This window comes from Natator depressus, chromosome 9 (assembly GCF_965152275.1).
Source record: "Natator depressus isolate rNatDep1 chromosome 9, rNatDep2.hap1, whole genome shotgun sequence".
In the NCBI taxonomy this organism is placed as follows: domain Eukaryota; kingdom Metazoa; phylum Chordata; order Testudines; family Cheloniidae; genus Natator; species Natator depressus.
The window spans coordinates 42,017,452-42,037,943 of record NC_134242.1 but is presented as its reverse complement, the minus strand read 5'-3'; the positions used below and the strand labels follow the sequence as shown (position 1 = coordinate 42,037,943).

General features: G+C 41.5%; 1 protein-coding gene across 1 annotated transcript in view; it reads right to left on the bottom strand.

Annotated features, from left to right (window-relative positions):
• Positions 1 to 982: 982 nt before the first annotated feature.
• Positions 983 to 20,492, bottom strand: part of ITM2C (integral membrane protein 2C) — a 40,850-nt gene continuing 21,340 nt past the window's right edge. Inside the window, exons 2-6 of the mRNA XM_074963979.1 lie at positions 12,821 to 12,958; positions 9,013 to 9,210; positions 7,574 to 7,684; positions 3,787 to 3,937; positions 983 to 1,931 (exon numbers count right to left, since the gene is read on the bottom strand). Of these exons, the coding sequence (XP_074820080.1) occupies positions 1,840 to 1,931; positions 3,787 to 3,937; positions 7,574 to 7,684; positions 9,013 to 9,210; positions 12,821 to 12,958 (690 nt within the window). The 3' untranslated portion in view covers positions 983 to 1,839. The remainder of the gene's footprint in view (positions 1,932 to 3,786; positions 3,938 to 7,573; positions 7,685 to 9,012; positions 9,211 to 12,820; positions 12,959 to 20,492) is intronic.

Below are 20,492 nucleotides of genomic sequence, written 5' to 3'. Positions count from 1 at the left end.
TCTTGCTCCGATGTCTATACTGGGATTCCATCACATCTGTAGATCAGCATTTTTAAAAAAAACTATATGGGTGTTGAGTGGTCTCTCTTAACAGGCCAGGTAGTTCTGCAAGACTGCACGTGGCTAGACAATACTTATTGGCATAAAAATAGCCCACACCAGTGTTTGTGATGCTACAAAAAGAGGACTGTTTCACACTATGCAAGAGAAGTCTCTCAAAAACACAGACTGTTCATGCTGATGCTGCTATCTCTACAAGCTCTGCAGCTGGGGTCACTGGCTGTGCTTGCAAGATGGGCTAGGGACACATTACAGATCCTGGCAGGTTAAAGTAAGGAAAACGAATGTCAAAAAACTGAAAAAGCTGCTTAACTATTACATTAAGATCTTCAAAGTCCCCAAACAAGCAGACCCCCTTAACATGCCACTTGCATAGAAGTGGAGGCAGAGAACTCTGCTGAATTCCAATGAAGGGCTGGGCTGTTCCTTGCCCCTAGCATACAACCAATTAGCTGGTCTGCCTCCATTCCCCATGGAGAAGGGGAATACCCCATAGCTCAGACTGTGAGACAGAGAGGGGACATGTGAAATGGGTTAGGATCAAGAGCCTCTGATTGTGTGAAACCAGTGGAAACATTCAGATAGAAAATAAGCATGGAATTTTTTTTTAAATATGGATTATAGTAGTTAGACCTGTATGGGGCAGATTCTCAGCCAGTGTAAAGTTTCATCGCTCCATTGACTTCAACGACCAGTTAAAGGGACTGCAATGCAGCAATGACAATTTACACCACTTGAGGCTCTGTCCCTTTATTTACTTCAGGAAAATATATGGAAAGAGAAGGCCTGTCTGCCCAGTATAAAAAGATAAATGTCTGCTCAGTATGTTGGGCTAAATGCTGAAGAACAGTATCCTCCTGGTGAAAATATCACAATGTGCTATCAAAAGTTACCCAAAGATGGGCCCATTATTTGTGCTGGGGCATATATACTTGTGTACCATTCACTGCTTTGTGGTCATGAAGCAATGAAGCTTGAATCACTCTCCATTCAATTTAGTCACTCTTTTTTTCCTTTGGCTCCTTCTAGAATCCACACTCCCCTCTCCCCACCCCCCTGCCTGCAGATCAGCTGAGGGGCGCAGAATGGTCAATGGGTACCGAATCAGATAGTCCTTGCTCAGAGAAGTACACTGTGATAATTTCAGAGCAATGTGCACAAGCAGTGTGTAAAGGCTCCATTTGTTGTTTGTGAAATAGGCTCTTAGCAGACACACTCACTGGATGACTTGGAACAAGAATTTACACTTTAGGGTTACTACTTAGTTTGGCAGAACTTCCCTAGATGCAGCATTTGCAAACCTCATACCTGTTTTCTTACTGCATCTAACAGCCTTCTGCTAGTTATTACATCCAAATGGTAACCTGCCTTTAATGGCATTATTTTACTTTGGCTTTTCTGTGCCGACATTACATCTGCATGAAACCATCCACTAATTCCGGCAGAATGAAACATTTCTACGCGGCATGCTATTTCTTACCCTCCGTTTCCATCCCCGCACTTCCCAGAGCACGTATCCTCCAGGATGGAATTCATGTCCTGCTGTGTGTATTCTGAGTTGCATTTTGGATTACTGTCTAAATTTAAGCCCAACGAAGAATCCCAAGTAAGTAGTACATACAGTACAGAGACAATAGAGTCCAATGTATAATCACAAGGGATCTGAGAAGTTAGTGCTGCCCAAGCAGGGAGAGAGTAAAAAAGTAAGACAGATTATCACTTCTAAGGAGAGGATCCGTGTGTGCAAGCAAAGCAGAGGGTTACATTTGAAGAGCTGCTTCATGACTTTTTGCAGATAACAGTTTCAACCACAAAAGTGTTTTCAAAGTGCCGAATGTGATTACAGTTTCCAGCCTCACGTCGATTGATACCTAAGAGACCAAAAACAAAAGCCAAGTTAGAATAGTTGCATTATGTAGGTGTGTCTGGGATGGGGCAGGGGGGAAAAAAAAAAAAAAAAAAAAAATCAGATGACATGCAAACCACTCCAGCATGCTGACATACAGCAACAACCGTATATCAACCAAGGAAAACTGCGCAAATTCACTTCCCGCAGAAAACAGATGTCATATCTAGGCCACAATCCTGCAATGAGAACCAAGTGGGTGGATCCCTGCAGCAGAGTGAAGCCCTTACTGACCCAGTGCATTTGCTAGAATAGCAGGGGAAAGGGATAGGGAGTAGTGTGGAAAAGTTGGTTTCAGTGCACAGCTTCTTAATATTAGTTCAAAAATCAAGAGATAGAATCCTAGAATATCAGGGTTGGAAGGGACCTCAGGAGGCCATCTAGTCCAACCCCCTGCTCAAAGCAGGGCTGATCCCCAATTAAATCATCCCAGATAGTCTGACTCAAGAGACAGTCCGACAGGGCACCCAGTGAAGCTAATGAGTGCTTAAATCCTTGCCACCTCAGGTTAAGTTTCCGTTTATTCAACTGTCCTGGAGTAAGTTTGAACCTCTTCAGAAAACAAGTATTGCACATGCCAGCATCCCTAATATCTTAACAGTTTTCTGCACTGCAGAACCTATTTTCCATTATAGCTTTGCATGGCAGCTATTCCACACTGCTGCAACAAAGCCCGTGATTACCTATTTTTGTATCTATATCTATCAGCATTTCTAGAATCATAGTATCACCACAGTACCCATTTACCCTTGTTGGTGCAGTAGGTTAATAGAGAAAGGAAGCAGGAAATGATGAGTATGTTTTGTTCCAAAAGAAGATGTAGAATAAATATTTTAACTGGTAGGTGAGGCAAGAACCAGGCTGAGACTCCCTGGGATAAATGGAGCCTCAAGCTATGGAGATTCTAATCAACATACTAAAAGGCTTGCAACCCTCCTCTTTCCCTGCCTGTCAAAAATCTAATCTGATCCAATCAATCTAACATATATTACAATTGTAGGAGAATAAGGACTTCGGATAGTGAGTAAGTTAAAAATGCTGGGGTTAAAAAGCTTTTGTGACTACATTAGCTTTGAATATAAGGCACTCACAGATGAATTTCTTCGCATCACCTTAGGGACTAAAATAGTCTAAGGGCTTGTCTATACCTGAAAATAAATCCAGAATAAGGTCGGGTGTGACTTTAAAGCAGATTATCTATTCCTGGTTAATTTGGTGTGCGGATGCTTTTATTCTGGGATCAGTATGCCTTATTCCAAATTAGCCTAATCCACTTCCAAAGTGGAATAGTTAATCAGGAATACCTGAATATTCTGAAATAAATCCCGACATAGACAATGTCTAGTGCTCCCCATTCACCACTTCTTCAGTCTCACTATTTTATTGGCGGTATAAGCCCCACAGTAGGGCTCAGTTAAAGTCTATTTGCAGATTTTAGCTGCTCTCAATAGCTACCACTGAAATAGGTGTGTATATTAGGGATATTTTTGAAAAATTTCCCCGCATTCCTAATACTAGTTCAGTTCCAGAAGCTCTCATGTAAATGGCTCTTATGGGCATTTTATCAACCTTTCTATTAAGCTAATACACACACTGGTAAAAATTCCTGCAGCAGCCAGTACACAATTACACAGGAGCTTCCAATGTCACAAATAGGGGTGGATCTGAACTGGTGTTTGCAACGGTGGGAAAGTTTTGAAAAGCTTGTGGCTACTCAAAAGAGTCTGTACCTCTCATCACCATGAGTCAATTGCTGCTGTCAGCAGCTGTGACACAGTAGAAAACAGGGTTAATACAATCAAGTACCACAAGGCTCTTACGTCTCCTAGCAGTCCTCCGCTTCAGCCTGTAAGTCTCTTTGCCGCTGCACAGGTGGTAGATAAAGGAGCCAAGCTGCTCCATGTCATTGACATGCTCTGTAACAATCATCTCCTCTTGGATTATGTACGTCTGAGGCAGGTATGTCCCTTTCTGAAATGACATTTTTTTTTTCAAAAATTAAATAAAATCAGTTTGATAATCCAATGTGAGGTCCTGTTGCCGGATTTTTAGCGGATTAATATTATTGTTTATGTAATAAAGATTATGGGCTCGCCAATTGATCTGATCAGAAACGAATATGATTCTTGTCCCACAACACAGTTTTGCAAGGACCCTCAGGATGTATGACAAGGACACTGAGAACAAAATGCAGCCTTAAAGACTTTTACTAACATAAATGGAATAGTAATCAAATGGAAAACAAATCAACCAGAATGAAAAAGGAAATAGTACTGTTATAGAGGTATGTGGTAATATTTACCATATGAACTTCCAAGATTAACACAGTCACAGCCTTCCTTGATAACCTGGGGGTAAGAGATAAAAAGGACCAACCTCATATCCAGCATGCCAAAAAGAGTCTGATGGTCCAGGTTCCTCAATTCTCAAGTGGAAGACGAAAAACTCAGGAGAAGCGAAAGAGCTGGAAAGCTACAGAAAGCCTAAGAAAACCTAACCTAAAACTAACAACTCAACATGATGGCTTGCCCCTCTTATAGATCCTGAGCACTCTGTGCCCCCCCTTCCATGTCCAAACTTAATTTCCTCACCCACGTAATATTGGGGGGCACTTACTCCATAGGCTAGCATATTCAAATGTATTAATGACAATTAGCTCATTCTTACATCTGTTATTTCTCGCCTGAACCAGTTTGGTGGTGGTTATTTCCACATTCTTTCTGGTGGACCTGTTAAGTGCAATTGGCAGGTCACTTATCTATGCTAAAGGTCACAAACATATGTATGCTAACCTGATTTAGCTCATACAGGATGTGGCCAGTATGTTCCTTGCATTACTGCCAAAAATACTCTAATGCAAAGCTATACATCTATTATAATAAAACAAACCCATACAAAAGGATATAATAAAGCTACACCCCCTTTCAGGAAAACAAACAGAACTGCCTCCTCACAGCTCATCAGAAAGAGCTTACTCTTTTTGAAATTGATGTATCAAAATATTTTAGGTCTGAAGCTCCATTTGCTGGGATTTTATACATCCCATCCACCCAATCGTTGTTCCCACTTCATTGTGGGAAATTGACCAAAAGCATCAGAAACCAGATGGTTTGGGGTATACACAAGGCATCAGGGTGCAAAATGAATGGAGGGCTATAAATAAATGAGTGTTTGGGTGGAGGGAGTTATGATAAATACTGGTATCATTAAAACATTAGGATACAGAATCTTAAGCCATTATTCAAGCACAATTTGGGGCCTAATTGCCCCCAAGCCTCAATCCAGATCAAGACCCATATTTTAAATTCATTTTAAAGGTCAAAAAGAAACACTGCTCAGACACTGAACACACCTCAAAAGCTTGATTGGCCTTCCATGTTTCTTCCCACTTCTTGATTTCTTTACAATATCCAGGATTACTGTATCTATTCCCTGGTCTGACGGCTTTAGATAGTGACCATTTCAAATCATTTCTGACAGCTCACCCCATACACACCATCTTTATAAATTGCACTTTGCAGTATAATGGTAGGCCTTCCAACTCCTAGAAAGGAGAAGGATCCATCTAGCATCTATCAATTTTTCTTCACAACAGTCACAGAGAATAATCATACACATGTTTGTATATATTTTCAGAGACAGCCGTGATTTCACATTGAGGAATGATCAGGTATTTGTGCCAGAGCTGTACTGGCAATACAAGGGATCTGGAAGAAAATGATCTGTATTATAAATGCAGTTTGCTTGGGAGCTTTAGAATACAGACTCAAAGTTAGCTGTGCCTTTATTTGAAGATTCATTTTTCATTCATGGTGACCTTTAACTTAAGTCCTTCATGCATGGTAAGCTTTAACTTAAGTCCTTCATCAAGTCTACATTAACTCTTCTTAACAAATCCTCTGCTCACCATCAACCCTTACTTCTACAAACCTGATAGTTGCCAATTTCAAAGTGGTCAGGAAAAAAAAAAATCAAGCAATGAGAGCAAGTTTTCAGATCCTAGGCCTTTAATTACCACTGGCCAAAAAACTGGTTTTCTCCTTAGATAATGAATGGGAAACAGGCCATCTTAACACAGTGCTGTGTTGCTGGACAGGCACAGTCTATTGGATCAATAAAACTCTCTTGCAATACTTCAGTATCAATCAATTAGTGGAAGTTCTTATATGCTAACACATCAGTTCTATAAAAGTTAGGTTATTGATCCACCTGCGTTAGAGGAAGGGAAAGAGACTAAATGACGAGTTCAATTGCCAGCACAACCTATCATGTTAGTATACAAGGATGGAGATCAGAATTCCTCTTGTCCCCAACGTGTGGGAAAGAGACAGTCAGTCAATCTAGTTTCTTCAGTCTTTAGATTTAGTTATTTGTGGGAGCTAAAATGTTCGAGCACCATTGTTCCTCAATCCCAGTTAGGACTTAGTTAGGAGGTCATGACATTGTTACCCAATTATTTTCAAAGGGCTGCTTGTACTGACTTTCATGAAGACATCAGTCTAGGAACCAGACTGGGACCCTCAAACGCGTTGCACAGAGATCACAAAACAGTCATCAGATTATAAATTTTGGGCAATGGTGACTTGGGCTGGACTCAAATCAGCAGACCAGAGGTAAAAGGCTGTCAGTCCCAGGACCAACCTGAGCCATCCAGTTCCCTCAGTAAGGATTCTGAAAAAAAAAATCACTAGCTTGAGAGGAGCTCAGGCATGCTTACGACGGGGGGGACCCGGAACACAGTGAGCTTCCCAGAAGGGAGGGGGTGTTCTAACATTTATCAATCCAATAGGTCACCAAGACGGGAGCTCACCCAAAAGGGAAGGGTTTAAAGCTGGGCAAAACTAGGTCTACACTTAAAACACATATAGGGCATAATTTTAAAGATACACATGTGCAAATGCAAATAAAAGTCGAGCATTCACCCAGGCAAATGACTGATTATTCAGCTAAACAGACATTTACAAACAGATACCCGATTTGCATATAGTTTCACTCACATCTTGAATGTCAGACCTTTAATCCCATGTAAGAAAAAGCATGTTATTGCCTCTGTTATTTAGCTATCAGCAAGGACAAGCTGGCATTTTCATTGACTAGATTTAATATTAGCTCTTCTGTTTCTCTATTGTTTTGTTATGCAGTCAGCGATTCTGGGTCCCTCTTTTCCTTAGACTCTGCTGTCAGCATACATAAACTGGTCTCTTCTGGTTTTTTCTATCCTTGGGATTGGTTACATTTAGCGATAAGAGAATATAACAGGGAAACAAACTAAAAACTGTCCTTGAAACCTGCTACAATTATATAATCTATAAAAGGTATCAGAGCATTTCCTCTCTGTTCTTAACAGATACAAACCTAAGCAGGAAGGATAAAAATCATCCTGTACAAATTTATATATGCCCGAGTTACCATGCTGTTTTGCAAAAAAATAAGGTTTCAGTTAAACTCTGAAACCTTAACTCTGAAACCTTAACTGTACACAGAAATATAGCTGTATCCGATGCCTGTTTTCACAGAGACAGCAGTTGCTTTTCAAGGGAAAATTCTAATTGACACACAGGAGCTAACTCAACAGAAGTCTATTAAAAAAATAGCACCCAGACATACCTTCATGTTAACCAGCAACTCCCAGAGATTGCGAGGTGGCATCACAATGGTGGTGTTCAGTTCAATGACATAGCATTTATCCAGGGCTATGTCATGATAGGCAGTCAACCCCTAGATCCAAAACAGAGAGATCTTTCTAATTCGTCCAAAGGGAGAGTGAACTAAAAATTACAAAACCCTACAAAATGGGGTAGAGCAGTGGCATCATCCACCAGTAGGATCGATTAAAGACTAAATTATGCTATTACACACACTAGTGGAATGCAGGTGAGCGTGTGAGCAACCTGGGTTTACACCAAGTCATTACACTTCAGATATTTGACATCACTGCTTGTACAGCTACTGTGCCACCTGCTGCATGAGCTATTTGAGCAGTACTTACATAGAAACATGAATATCAGAGGGATTCATTGGTCCCAGAACATTCCTAAGCCTGACTTCTCCCATTACTCCACAGAACACCTGTTTGGTCTCTCTCTGCACTGTGGTTTGATCTGCACACTCAAGCAGGGCACGGCGGAACCAAACACTTTCAAAGATTTAGCCTTATATACTGTATGTGGGAGGTTAGTAAGCTGGATCATTACTGAATTTATGGGATTTAAAGAGATCCCATCGGTACAGTCTAGTCATCTGACTCGTTTAACAGTGGTGGCTTTGCACGGCCTTCTGAGAGATACAGATTCAAAGTCCAGTTATGTGCTATCCCTGCTGCTGGGGCTGGGTGTAAAGCAGAAGCAACTCACTTAAACTTCAAGAAAGAAGCTATGCAATCCAGCACTTGACAGAAACCTCTCATCAATTATGAACTGATGCCAATGGACTTGAAGGATTCCTGCCCAGTAACACTCAGCTGAAAGGATGGTCGTTGTGACAGTACCTTCAGCAGGTAAAGCATTGGAAATAGTGGGGGTCCTTGGAACTCCAACAGGAACCTGGAGGCACTTAGACAGGAGTCCAGAGTGTGCAACTCTTACGAATATGGTCTCGATGTCATACTTAAGTCTTAAAGGTGCATTCAGAAACCAAAGCTGAGTCATGCACTCAAACTCATAACATCGAAAGTGAAAATCTGAGAGATAAGAAGTTACTTTGAGTACCAAATTAGTCCATGGAACTCAGTGCTCAGGGATATTGAGGCAAACAGCTTGGGACATTTCACATAAGGTTATGCGTGGGAACAATATCACTTCTCATACTTCAGGGCATAACACGATTACCAACAGATGATTAGGAACATCAATGATCAGGAACAACTTTCCTACATGGTTTAGTATTACACAATTAGGTGATTAATACTTTCTGTGCCTTCCTCTAAACTCCTGCCATTTTCCAGTGTCGAAGGCAGGATTCTGGTGGATGATCAGTCAGCACTGGCATGGCAGCTCTTATGTTTTAACTATACTAACGAAAAACCATTGCCTACAGAAATTCCTCACCAGCTGGAAATCGTGGATTATATCTGCAGGGTCACTGCCCCCAAACTGGGGCACTGGGATGTTGATCTGCTCATAGTTCTCCTCAATGTAAATCTTTACATCCTCATGCAACTCCAACTTCCCCTTAAATGGCGAGTAGAGAGAGTCTTCAAAGAGGACCCCACAGTGGAACACGCTCTCCCGGGGAAGCTGTGGAAACTAGAACAAAGTGGAGATGGCACACACACACACACACACACACACTCCATTACAAATCTCATAGAGAAACAACACTTCACATGGCACTGAAGGAGGGCACAAAGAAATGCCACTAAGCTTGTTTCACAGAACATGTCCCTGTGAACATTTAGGAACAAGTCTGTCAATGTGTTTTATTAGTCGGGTCACTGCAGTGCAAAAACATCCCTCATTAGTAGCTGTTTTCTAGTCCGATAGAAGCAGCACAACCCTCCCACCCACCATACAAACCCAAATGGAACAGAGTTTACAGCAGTGTTATCTTCCTCCATAGAACAGCTACGGTTGCCATAAGCAGAGAGGTTCATTCTAACTGGACTTGCAGTTTGCACACTTCAATGCACTGAAACCATTAGGAATTTTCTACTTTACTGTAGCTATGGTTTCACTCTACCCAAATTCATTACAAGCAGGCACCACTGGACCCTGTTTGTTCATTAACCCACGGATTACAACAACAAAAGTAGGATAAAAAGATGGAGTCTGATCTCCGTCACCAGATGGGCAAACTGTAACCACCGGAGACCTTGCACACACAGCCTTGATGCCAGTAAGCACCACAGTCAATGTTTAGTGGGCTTCTCTCTGTTATTGGATATAAACTATCCTTTGCTTCTGCATGCAGCACACAATTAAGATGTCCAATGTAAAACACTGAATGGGTCATCTTACACTTAGTGCTATTCCGCAAGCAGATCACCTCCTTTTGTTCAGATAGCAGGGATACTGGATGTTGTCCACCTCCCAGTCAACAGTCAGCTTAAATGTTATGTGACATCAGGCTTTTTGTAAACCAATCCCAACATAAAAATAACCCCAGCAATTGTGTCTACGGGTAAGATGTGAAAAAAATGTCAGAAATTTGTCGCGGGATTTAAAGCTCATTTATAAAGACAGACGGAGATAACCTATTTGTATATCTGAAAATGAAGATTAGAAATTAATTTTGCAGCAAGGCAATATATTGATCAAGGGAACATATAAAAGACAAAATTGCTGAGTGGATAAAAGCTGGACACACAGATCCTGCAGTCCTCAGAGAATTAATTTGGTAACAGTTGTTCAATAGACAGCAGTCCTCATCACAAAGCCCCTATACAGCTATGACTCAGTGTATTTTTGGCTAGAAATTCAGCTAGCAAGAAAGCTATGCACTCTGCCTCTTAAAATTAGGGCAAGGGATTTGCCCTTTTTTAAACAAAGTAAGTGAATTCAGCGCTTATGAAAATGGTTGGGAGAGGGGAAGTCCTCCTTTCTGCTTCAGCACAAGCACAGAATGTACAGAATTCCCCACAAGAGCTCCATCAATGTCCTTCAGTCGAGTCTCCTTTGAGCAGAAACCATCAATCATACACAGATCTGGCTTCTTATTTTATGTGGACAACTTAGATTGTGACCCGAGTGGGGATCTGAATCTGGGGCACTAATTTACTGCAACTTCCCCTCACCCTCCCTTGTTGAGCTTCTCACCCTTATCCAGCCATTGCTCAGTCTCCTGGGCAATCACCTAGCTGTCCTTTCTTCCATGCCATCTCCTATGTGTGGTTTGACCCCACCTAAATTAACCACAAGGCTCTGCCCCCTAGATTTTTAAGATCTCTCGCTCTCAAAATCCCACTTTGAATATGCTGCCTATAATGACTAGATGATTTGTATAGAAAATCCCTTTGTTGTTCCTCTTCCCTGACTTCCATTTATTTGTCTGTCTCATTCTTTGACTGTGAGCATCTCAGGGCAGGGGCCATCCCTTCTTGTATGTCTGGAAAGTACTCAGGGCACTACCACAAACAGCAACAACTGGCCACCAATGGGGTAGAAATTTCCAAGTCAAGATTGAAATAGCTGGCAGGTTTTGCCCTAGAACCGTGTCTACAAATAAGCTACATTCCCTCCTTCCCGAAATCAACTGAATTTTGGTTGGCCCACCCAGCACACAGATCCTAATAGTCACCAAAAGCTATATTTTACAAGTCACCTTTTCAACAAAGAATATGATTAATTCATCGTCCTCAAACGTTTCTAGGGACTCATTAGATAACACTAATTGAATAGAACGTTTTTGTTTAAATTACCTCTGCCACAATAGAGAAGAGCTGAACATTCAAGAGGTTTCAAAAAGATCCCAGCTTTCACATTAAACAGCATTATATTGGGAAGCAGTGTTGCCAAGTGGCTAGAGCACTCAACTGAGACTCAGGAGGTCTGAGTTCTAATCCAAGTTCTGTCACTACCCTGCTGAGAGACCCTGACCAAGTCATTTCACGTGTCTATGCCTGGTTCCCTTGTCTATTTAGATTTAAGCTCTTTGAGGCAGGCACTGTCTCTCTCACTATGTATTTATATAGTGCATGGCACAATGGGGCCCCTAGGCACTACTGTAATATAAATAATACACCAATCTCTTTCTGGAGTTGAGGGCAATCTGACCTACATAACAGAAAACAATTTCCACCCCCCCCCCAGGCATATTTAAAGGGGTCCTTAGATGTATATTCTTTGCAGTGTATTGAACAGCTGCTGTTTAACTGCTGTGTACTTAGACTAGGAAGGAGGCAAGTAACAGAAGGCACCTAATCTCTGCAGGCTTCATGGAAAACCCGCACTGATTTGCCAATAACATTTCCTATTGTGCTTTAGTACTAGTATTTGCTATGTGTACTGCAGTAGGGCCAGAAGCCTGAGTCCCATTGTGCTAGGTGCTGTACATACAGATCACAGAGAGAGAGAGAGTCTCTTAAGCTCCCTGTTCTTTCCAACCTCTTCTGCTCCCTCCTGGCAAAACACTCTTTAAAAATGGTTTATGACTAAGACTAGTAAAGTTACGTTTGTGACATAGGAGTGACGGGACATTTACATTTACCCTGGAATAACAAAAGCCTTCTGGACTGTGTATTCCTGCTATTCCATATACAGGTGAGATTGTATAGAACCATGCCCATTTTCTGTCCACCCAAGTCAGTGCATTTGTAGGCGTGGACACACACATAGCCCAACAGGAATCGGCAAAAGCCATGTGCATTTGCATATTAGCACAGAGTAGCTTCATATATTTGCCTATGCAACTACTCTGCACATGCACAATCAAATGTAGACAAATGCATGTGAATCTACTTGCTGGAAATCAGTCTCATAATTTTGAAAATCATCTTAAAGCAACTTCGTGTATAAAAGTCACATACAGCTCCTGCTTTGTGTGTACTGAATGATGGAATGGACTATATCAAATGTAACTGCTAATCACAAGACAGGGATATAGATAGCTTAAGCAAAGCCAGTTATGTTGTGACACAGTACAGAAAAATCAAAGAGAAATTGTCCTACTGTTTTATGCTGCAAGAAAAAGTTCTGTTGGTTTTGGAAAGTTTTCCTGTACTCTTCAGAGCAGGGACTGTCTCTTATTGTGTGTCTGTGCAGTGCCTAGTGCAATGGGGCCCTGATCTAGGCTGGGACAGGTAGGTGCTACCAAAATAAAGTTTCTTTTTTAAAAAATAAATGAGGCATGTGTTGTGGCTGCTTAAATTTATTTGGGGCGGCGAGGCAAGAGAACTGGAATTTTCAGATTGTATAGTACCTGGGTAATGAAGAAATATCTGTAGACATACATGGATGCAAACACAAGGCCCATGAGCAAAACAACGAGACCCATAGTCAAGTAGCATAACCCACTGAGAGACGACCTCCTGGTTTGCACTGGGGGAGGCAGCTCCTCCTGTGAAAAGGAAGAACAAAAACATTAGTCAGATGAGGTAGGAGGAGATCAGAAGAGAACAACATGTTGTTTAAAGCCCACACACAGTATTATGAAGCACAGCTAATAAATGCAGATCAGGGTCTTTCAAGGTAATCTCACATGGGTATCCTGCTAATTTTATGTGACAATATCATTCGAGTAGGGATGACAAGGACACATTTCATACCTTTTCTTATATACATATTACTCTCAGCAAGCTGGTCAGATTCCAGAGATTCACCATTTTTTATTTATTTGTGATAAGGATCAACAACAAAGCAAACAGGAAAATTATATAACTAGAAGTTATGGAATAAAATGCCTGATAAATGTAAGTGCATTTCTCCTATATTTGTGCACAACTTTCTTTTAAGAAGTCTGAAAATCATCAGAAGAGCTGAATTTTTCAGGGACAGTCCTTGGAGTAAATAAAAGAGAGGACAGGGATACAGTTGTTTTAAAGAGCTGCCTAATGATAGGGGTGCAATGATTTTATCAACCATCTGTGTTCAAAACATTACCCTAGCTCCCACGAATCATATTCCAATACACCTTTAAAACACACTCAAGGTACATGGGGCTTGGAACAAAAGAGAAAAGAGTTTGAAAGGGAAATAAACTCATGTTGCAGGGCATTAGTCAATCTCTGACAGAGGTAGGAAGAAACTTTCCCTAAGTATAGGTGATTCAATAATTTCGCACTTCAGGGACTTTAGCACTTTCCTGTGAAGCAGCTGGCTCTGGCCACTGTTCCCTTTGTTCTGCTCGGGCAGACTATCTTCCTAGCTGGAAATTCCCTTGGTATAGCATAGGCCAGATGAGATGTAGAGACGGTGTTGCCAGTTCCTACACCGTCCTCTCCACAACCTCCAGTGCAGACGGGCATGTCAGAAAGGCAAGAAGGACAGTTACCATCTGGTGTATGTTAGTGCAGCCTAGAGGCTGCTCTAACTTGTCTCCAGGAAAATGACTGGCTCTGATAGTCCCATCTCTACTATCCCAGCCAGCAAATAATCTGATCCTACACTGTTAAACTCATTTTTACACAACTTCACTGCACGATTAATTCCCAGCTGAAACGGGACAGATATTTTAATTATTATTACTCAAACAGGTATATCTGCAAAGACAAGAATGTGAGTGGTGTCAGAAGAACTGCAATCCCCAAGCACCTCTAGGAGAAGCTAACCTAAATGTGTTTTCCCCCCCTTGCTTCCACAACACATACAACTTCGCAATACATTGCCAACTCCCAAGGCTGTGGGATCAGTGCATAATCAATTCTTCACTCCTTCTTCATCGAGAGAGTAAGGAAGTTGAAGAAAACTTAAGCTCTCTCCCATCACAGAGTGAGCAGTTCAAAGCAGTGACTATTCAAACCCAAACAATCACATTCATAAAGGAAGTTAAGGAATCTCTACCAGCAATGCTGAGGTGGGGAAAACATGCCACATGGCAACGGCCGTGAAAAAACAGACTTGGCTGAATATTAGTGATCACAGACATGATGCAGAGAGAGTGAATGAGGGTGGATTTAAAAAAAAAATGGTGGTCATGCTATTCAAGCAACTACAGCCAAAAAAAATATTAACGCTTATGAGTGAATTACTTAAAACGAGTGCCAGGTTCCTGTAACAGAAAGTGCATCCACAGCTCTCTCAGCAAGTTGCCTCATGTGGATGCTAACACTGCATGGAGAGGATAAGCTGGGGTATGAGCATTTGGAGAGGATTCAGAAATGTCAAAGCACATAAAACTCTTAACTTAAAGATTGTTTTCACCTGAAAATCAACTGAACTGGGCAAATTCCCCTCTCATTTGCCTTTTCACAGTGCAGCGAGAGCAGACTTGCTCTGTGAGAGGAACGGTACAGCAGGCTGCTCTCTCTAGCACAAGGACACAACAGAAAATGGAATTCAGATCTCTGCAAAGCATCCTTGTGGCAAGATAAAAATGCTTGGAATTTTGCAGAAGAAAAAAAAAAAAAACTTGCTTGAGCCAGGAGAAGCAAAGAAACCATGGAAGAGTAAAGCCAGAGAGAGTAAATGAAGAAAGTAAGGGTACGTGAGAAAAGAAACTGACTCACCTGCCGTCATGATCCAGTAGAGCAAGGTTCAGCAAGCAAAAGTTAAAGATGCTGCCTTTCAGCTAAAGGAGAACCATTAACCATGACAAAATACATTGTAAAAATCACTTGCCCCACCGATCATCTCAGCCCAGCAGATTAAATACTTGTAAGGTGAGAAGCAGCATTTGTCACCATGAACAAACTGACACTTACTTGCTTTTAAATTACAATCTGCATTTGAGCCTCTGGGCCAGAGGCAGAGTCACTTATGAGACAGACAGAAAGGAAGCTCTTGGAAAAACTGGTGTACAACCTGCTTTAACCACATCTTTACGCTTTAGAAAAGCATCCACATCTGCTATTGGGCTGTCACACTACTAGAGTCACAAAGTATGTATGTTCTCAGCAACATAGCCACTTCCTGTATTACAAATGGAAATTGCTCATTAGACTCTCTTTAAAAAAAATTCATCGTAATTGATTCATTAATAGCTTCTTGCCCTGAGCATGTTTGACTCCTAAAATTGAAGCTGTTTTTCCTTTAACTAATCTTAATAAGAAAGTCAGTCCATCTCAGAATTAGACAGAGCACATATCTCAAAAGGAACCAGTACACCACAGGGAAGCCCAGTAACATATCATACTCACACTATTCTTTACTGCAAGTTTTGCAGGGCTAGCATCCTCCCCACCTTTCATAGTTCTAGCATTGGGAAGCATTTAAAAAAAAAAATAATAAAATATAAAAAGGTCTTCCACAAAAAGAACCACTCTCTTGGGAGGTCAATATTATAACTTGACAAGGTTAAAAATGTGTCTCAATATTTCATGTGCAAATTTCTGTTCACCAAGATCTATTTTGCTGACTCCTACACATCAGACCAGATGCTGCTCATTAGCTCAAGCCCCAGAGCAGTCTGAGAGGAAAGAGTGACCGAGGGGCACCAAGAGAAGGGCCTTGAGGGAGAATCCTTCTGAACAAGCCAAGCTCAGAAGAAAGCTGAGACAGTGTCAGCTTAATGGAAAGGCAAACCACAGGAAGGGGATAAGAGTTCAACACTAACACAGGGTGTATGCTATGAGGGCTCTAACCAGTGTAAATCACAGGAGAAGCATCTGGTGTGTGACATTACGTCATTGTCCCCTATGTCCCTGGGATTTCACTACATGCTGATAATGCTAATTTAACATTGTAACACAAGGCACACAATCTAGTAGTACAATGAAGGTCACTGTAGTGAGCAAACCACACATTTAAGTACTGACAAAGAATATTTAAACACAGCAGAGCCCAGGGCAGCCTTACTGAAAAAAGAACCAGCTAATCTGGGATATGTCTGCATTATGGATTTAACAGTAAACTCACACTGCTCACTGTCTGGAGCGGAGAGGAGCACAAAAACATTTTCCCATGTGGGGGTAGGGAATAGTCCATTACTAAACAAGGGAGCTTGTGTCTATTGGCTTTTACCCAAGTATTCTAGTGAACACTCTGCACAGCACAGGGATAGAGCGAGGCAATCTAAGCTAGTGGACCTGAATAATCAGCCTCGCTGACTTTGGTTTGATCTGCAGGCATGCATGCGCTGAAAATATTTCTAAATCCCTGCCAGCAGACAGGGCACTGAAATATACAAGAATTCCTGTTTTCTGATAAAACAGGCTCTTTGGTATGGTTCAGTGCTTTGCCTGCTCACAAGAACAGAGCAGAGGAGCAGCATGCGTGTACAGAATGGCAGATATCCTGAACATCTCCAATTTACTGTCAGGGCGGTTCCATGGACATGAAGTCACCTTACAGGTTGATTGGGAGAGTGCTTAAAATTAAGGCAGATACAAAAATCCTCTCTCTTTGTTTGGGGTTATTCTTTTAATTTTAAATAAACAGGCAGCAGGTTTAAGGGAGAAAAGATCAAGATCAACAGTGTCCTGTTTAACTATTTATGAACACATATAGCAGTTGCACCTATGGGCCAAAAAGGGCAGGGCTCGGTTGGGCTAGGCATTGGACAGAATCTGTGAACACAGTGAGTGATAGATCCAAGGTCTAAAGAATATCAAAATGGGGAAACAATCAAGTAGAGCTGGTGCTAGGTTTTGTAGAGCCTGATGCAGGGCCTCAGGTAGACTTCCATAAACCACAGCACACATCTGGGATGGGAGGGTTAGACAGCTGAATAGGCTGGGTTTGCAGCACTTGGAAGAGTGGGGTCAGGGTGCTTCCTATTACTGAAGGGAAGAGGGGGGAACAGAGAGAATCAGCTGGATAGGGAAGCTTCCTGCAACTGGGACAGGTTAGACCTTATGGAGTTCTTTAAGGTGAGGGGTGGTTGAGCTATTTGAGAGGGGGAAGTCCTGGGAACAAGCTAGGGTGGGGTGCTGACAAAGTAAGGCAAGTGCAGCATGTACCTGGCCCAAAAAATAAATAAATAGCCACAATGATTTTTAAAATAATAAGCTCTTTGGGGCAGAGATTGTCCTTTTGTTCTGTGTTTGTACAGCACCTAGCACAACGGGATCCTGCTCCATGACCGGGCCTGCTAGGCACTACCACAATACCAATAAATAGTCATAACAATACTAATACACACATGCACAAACTCACAGCGTGCACCAATCTGTGTGCTTGAAATGGAAACCGAAAATGGGGATGAAGCTCCCCATCAACACAGGAATAGCTGGCAAGTTGCAGGAAGGGAAATAATATCCATTTCCTTACAAGTGCATCAAGCAGTCATACATGCTTCCCCTCTGAGCTCCAAGAGAGAGCATGCAGCAAATCTGTACTACCCCTTCTCGTTAGGCATGCTTCCAAGTGAGTGGCTGTTTGCATCACGGAACTCGGGGCGGCTTGCATGTTTCCTGTACATTTGCACCACACACAAGGCTGCGGAAGGAAAGGACATCTGCAATACAGAATAGGGAAGGATGCATAAAGGGAAAGGAGGAACAGAATACAAAGTCCAACACAGGTTTCTGCTAACAGGGGATCAGCAGAGCATTGCAGAGACAGAACATTCATCAACTCACATTACAAGGCAGCCATGCACTCTTAGGTTTCTGATGCCTGATGGAGAAGAGCTCTAACGTGACTCAATTCTCCTTGGGTGGGAGAATGATGGAGCTAAAATTGGACTTTGTGAAGGCAAAATGTTGGAACTGAGGTTGAAGTGAGAAAAAGCAGAACCAGGAGAGGAAACTTGTCAAAGCTCAGAATCACAAAGGGTAGTGAGGAACCTAACCCCTACTGACTTTCCATGGGAATTGTACACCTAGGTGTCCTTTGTGCCTTTGAACATCTCCCCCTAAATGTGTGTAGCATTCTTTGCAATCCTTGGCCTAGAGAACTAGAGTATTATTAACAAAGCATAGTAATGGCAACCATTTAGCCTGGTCTTTAGCTTTGCTTATGAATACTGCATCAGGGTTATGAAAAAAAGATATCAGGTTCGATCTCTCCTTCCTAATGACCATGTGATGGGGATGATAAATGAAAGTGAAGGAACGGAAGTTGTGCCATGTCACACTTTACACCTCTCATAAATCATATCCTACCAGAGTCCTCTAGCTGAGATGGATTTAACTCCTGCCCTTTTCTTGTACCTGTCTCTTTGGCTTTTAAAATAGGTCTATCTGCCTTATTTTGTCAGCTGCTGCCAAAAGATCAAAACATGGGACTGTAACAACATCCCCAGAAAAGCGTTAAGGGCATTCAGCCCTTCAAAGCATATTGTTTTTTTAGTACAGCACTCTGTTTCCACCAGAATGGCATCTAATTACATAGAAGAATGTCATTATTTATCACTTTCCTCTGAAATCTGTGGGGGATTCAAGACATTCCCCTTTCATTTTGGTGTGATCTGCAATTACTTTAAAATAAACACATATTCCTGTTGATAATGCAATACTAAAATTAGCTATTTAATTGTATTCAGCTGTTTAATGGGCTTGTCTAGTTCTATACCAACTATTTCCTTTGCTTTTTTACATTTGCGTGCTATTCAGATTTGGAATCCTTTGTCCTAGATTTATCAGGGTTTAATGGGTAAGAGAGACTGCCTGACAAATGTTCTAAATATGCATCCCAAAAGTGGGGCACATTTGGGGGATTCGAAATAATATAAGATATTTTGATATTCTAAACTGAATTGAAGGTAGAAACTTAGGAGTAGAACCTTGAAGTGGGATGAAGCTTTAAGAGGAAACTCTACAGTCAACAGATAATCTGTAAAACAGAAGAGCATCTACAATAATGCTGGCTATTTTCAGACAGTTGTTTATTGTTTTAAAAGAACAGTCTGTATTCTGGAAGTGTAAGGTATGGTAACAGAACTATAAACACCAGACAGACTGCAAACCATGGGAGCACACAGCAAAATGAAATTCTGGAAACAAATACAGATTTACACAATGGTGCAATTTTCTAATTCTGGCAACCAAAGGTCAGTGTCAATTATGGGAAGAGATAAAAGGGTCAAGCTACCCATATCCAGGATTTGCAATCATCATTATGTGTCCAATTTCTCCAACATTAGCAACCACTTAATGGAGTTTTAAAAGGTCTGTATGAAAAACACCTTTGACTACTTTGGGAAGAAATAAAATATACTTAACTCTTGTGAGTCTTCTAGCCACGTGCAGTGCATATAGTAGTGATGGTCAGACCTCAGAAAAGCTCTAGCATACTTACTAAAATCTTTTTTTTTTCCCCTTAGGAAGATGATCTAAATGTCCCAAAGCTCCCCCCCCCCCCCCGAATCCCCTTCTTCCAACACCAAAGCATACTTCCCTTCCACCAATCCTCCAGTCCATTACCTTCATACCATGAGACTCTGGCAACGTGAATGTGCATTCAGTATCAGTGTTTTCCATATTTAGAGGTATTACAAAGTTCAGGTAAGTACCAAGGAGTCATCTACACCATAGAAGCTCAAACCAAGTACGTCTGGGGGGAAGTTAACAGCTAACAGTGGAGTAATCATCCAAGGTTTGATGTCAGAGATGGGTAGCAAATTACATACAGGGACCTTAAGGAAGAAAATCTAGTGGGGTGCAGATAAGGAATGGGCTGATGAATTAATGGGTGAGGAGGGTTAAACATTTTTAAAAGGCAAATTTAAGAAGGCTAAGATCTATAGTAGGTGAAATTTCTTCTGAACCACTTCAACAATTTCCCACACTAAGAAAAGGTTTCCTGATACATTAGGATAAGTGCTCCTGCTTTCTATAATCAGAAATGGTTATAAGCAGGTAGGAAAGGCCAGTGAAATAAACAGAAATGGGAAGAGACATATAAGCAGGAGACAGTGTCTTGAATATCGCCAGGGGTGAGAATCAGAGGTGCCATAGTACAGCAATACTATGAAGGGTCCACAACATCATTTCCTGTAGCAAAACAAAGAATCCAGACATCGTATGGAGCAGGAAGCATTTTTAATGCTCTGA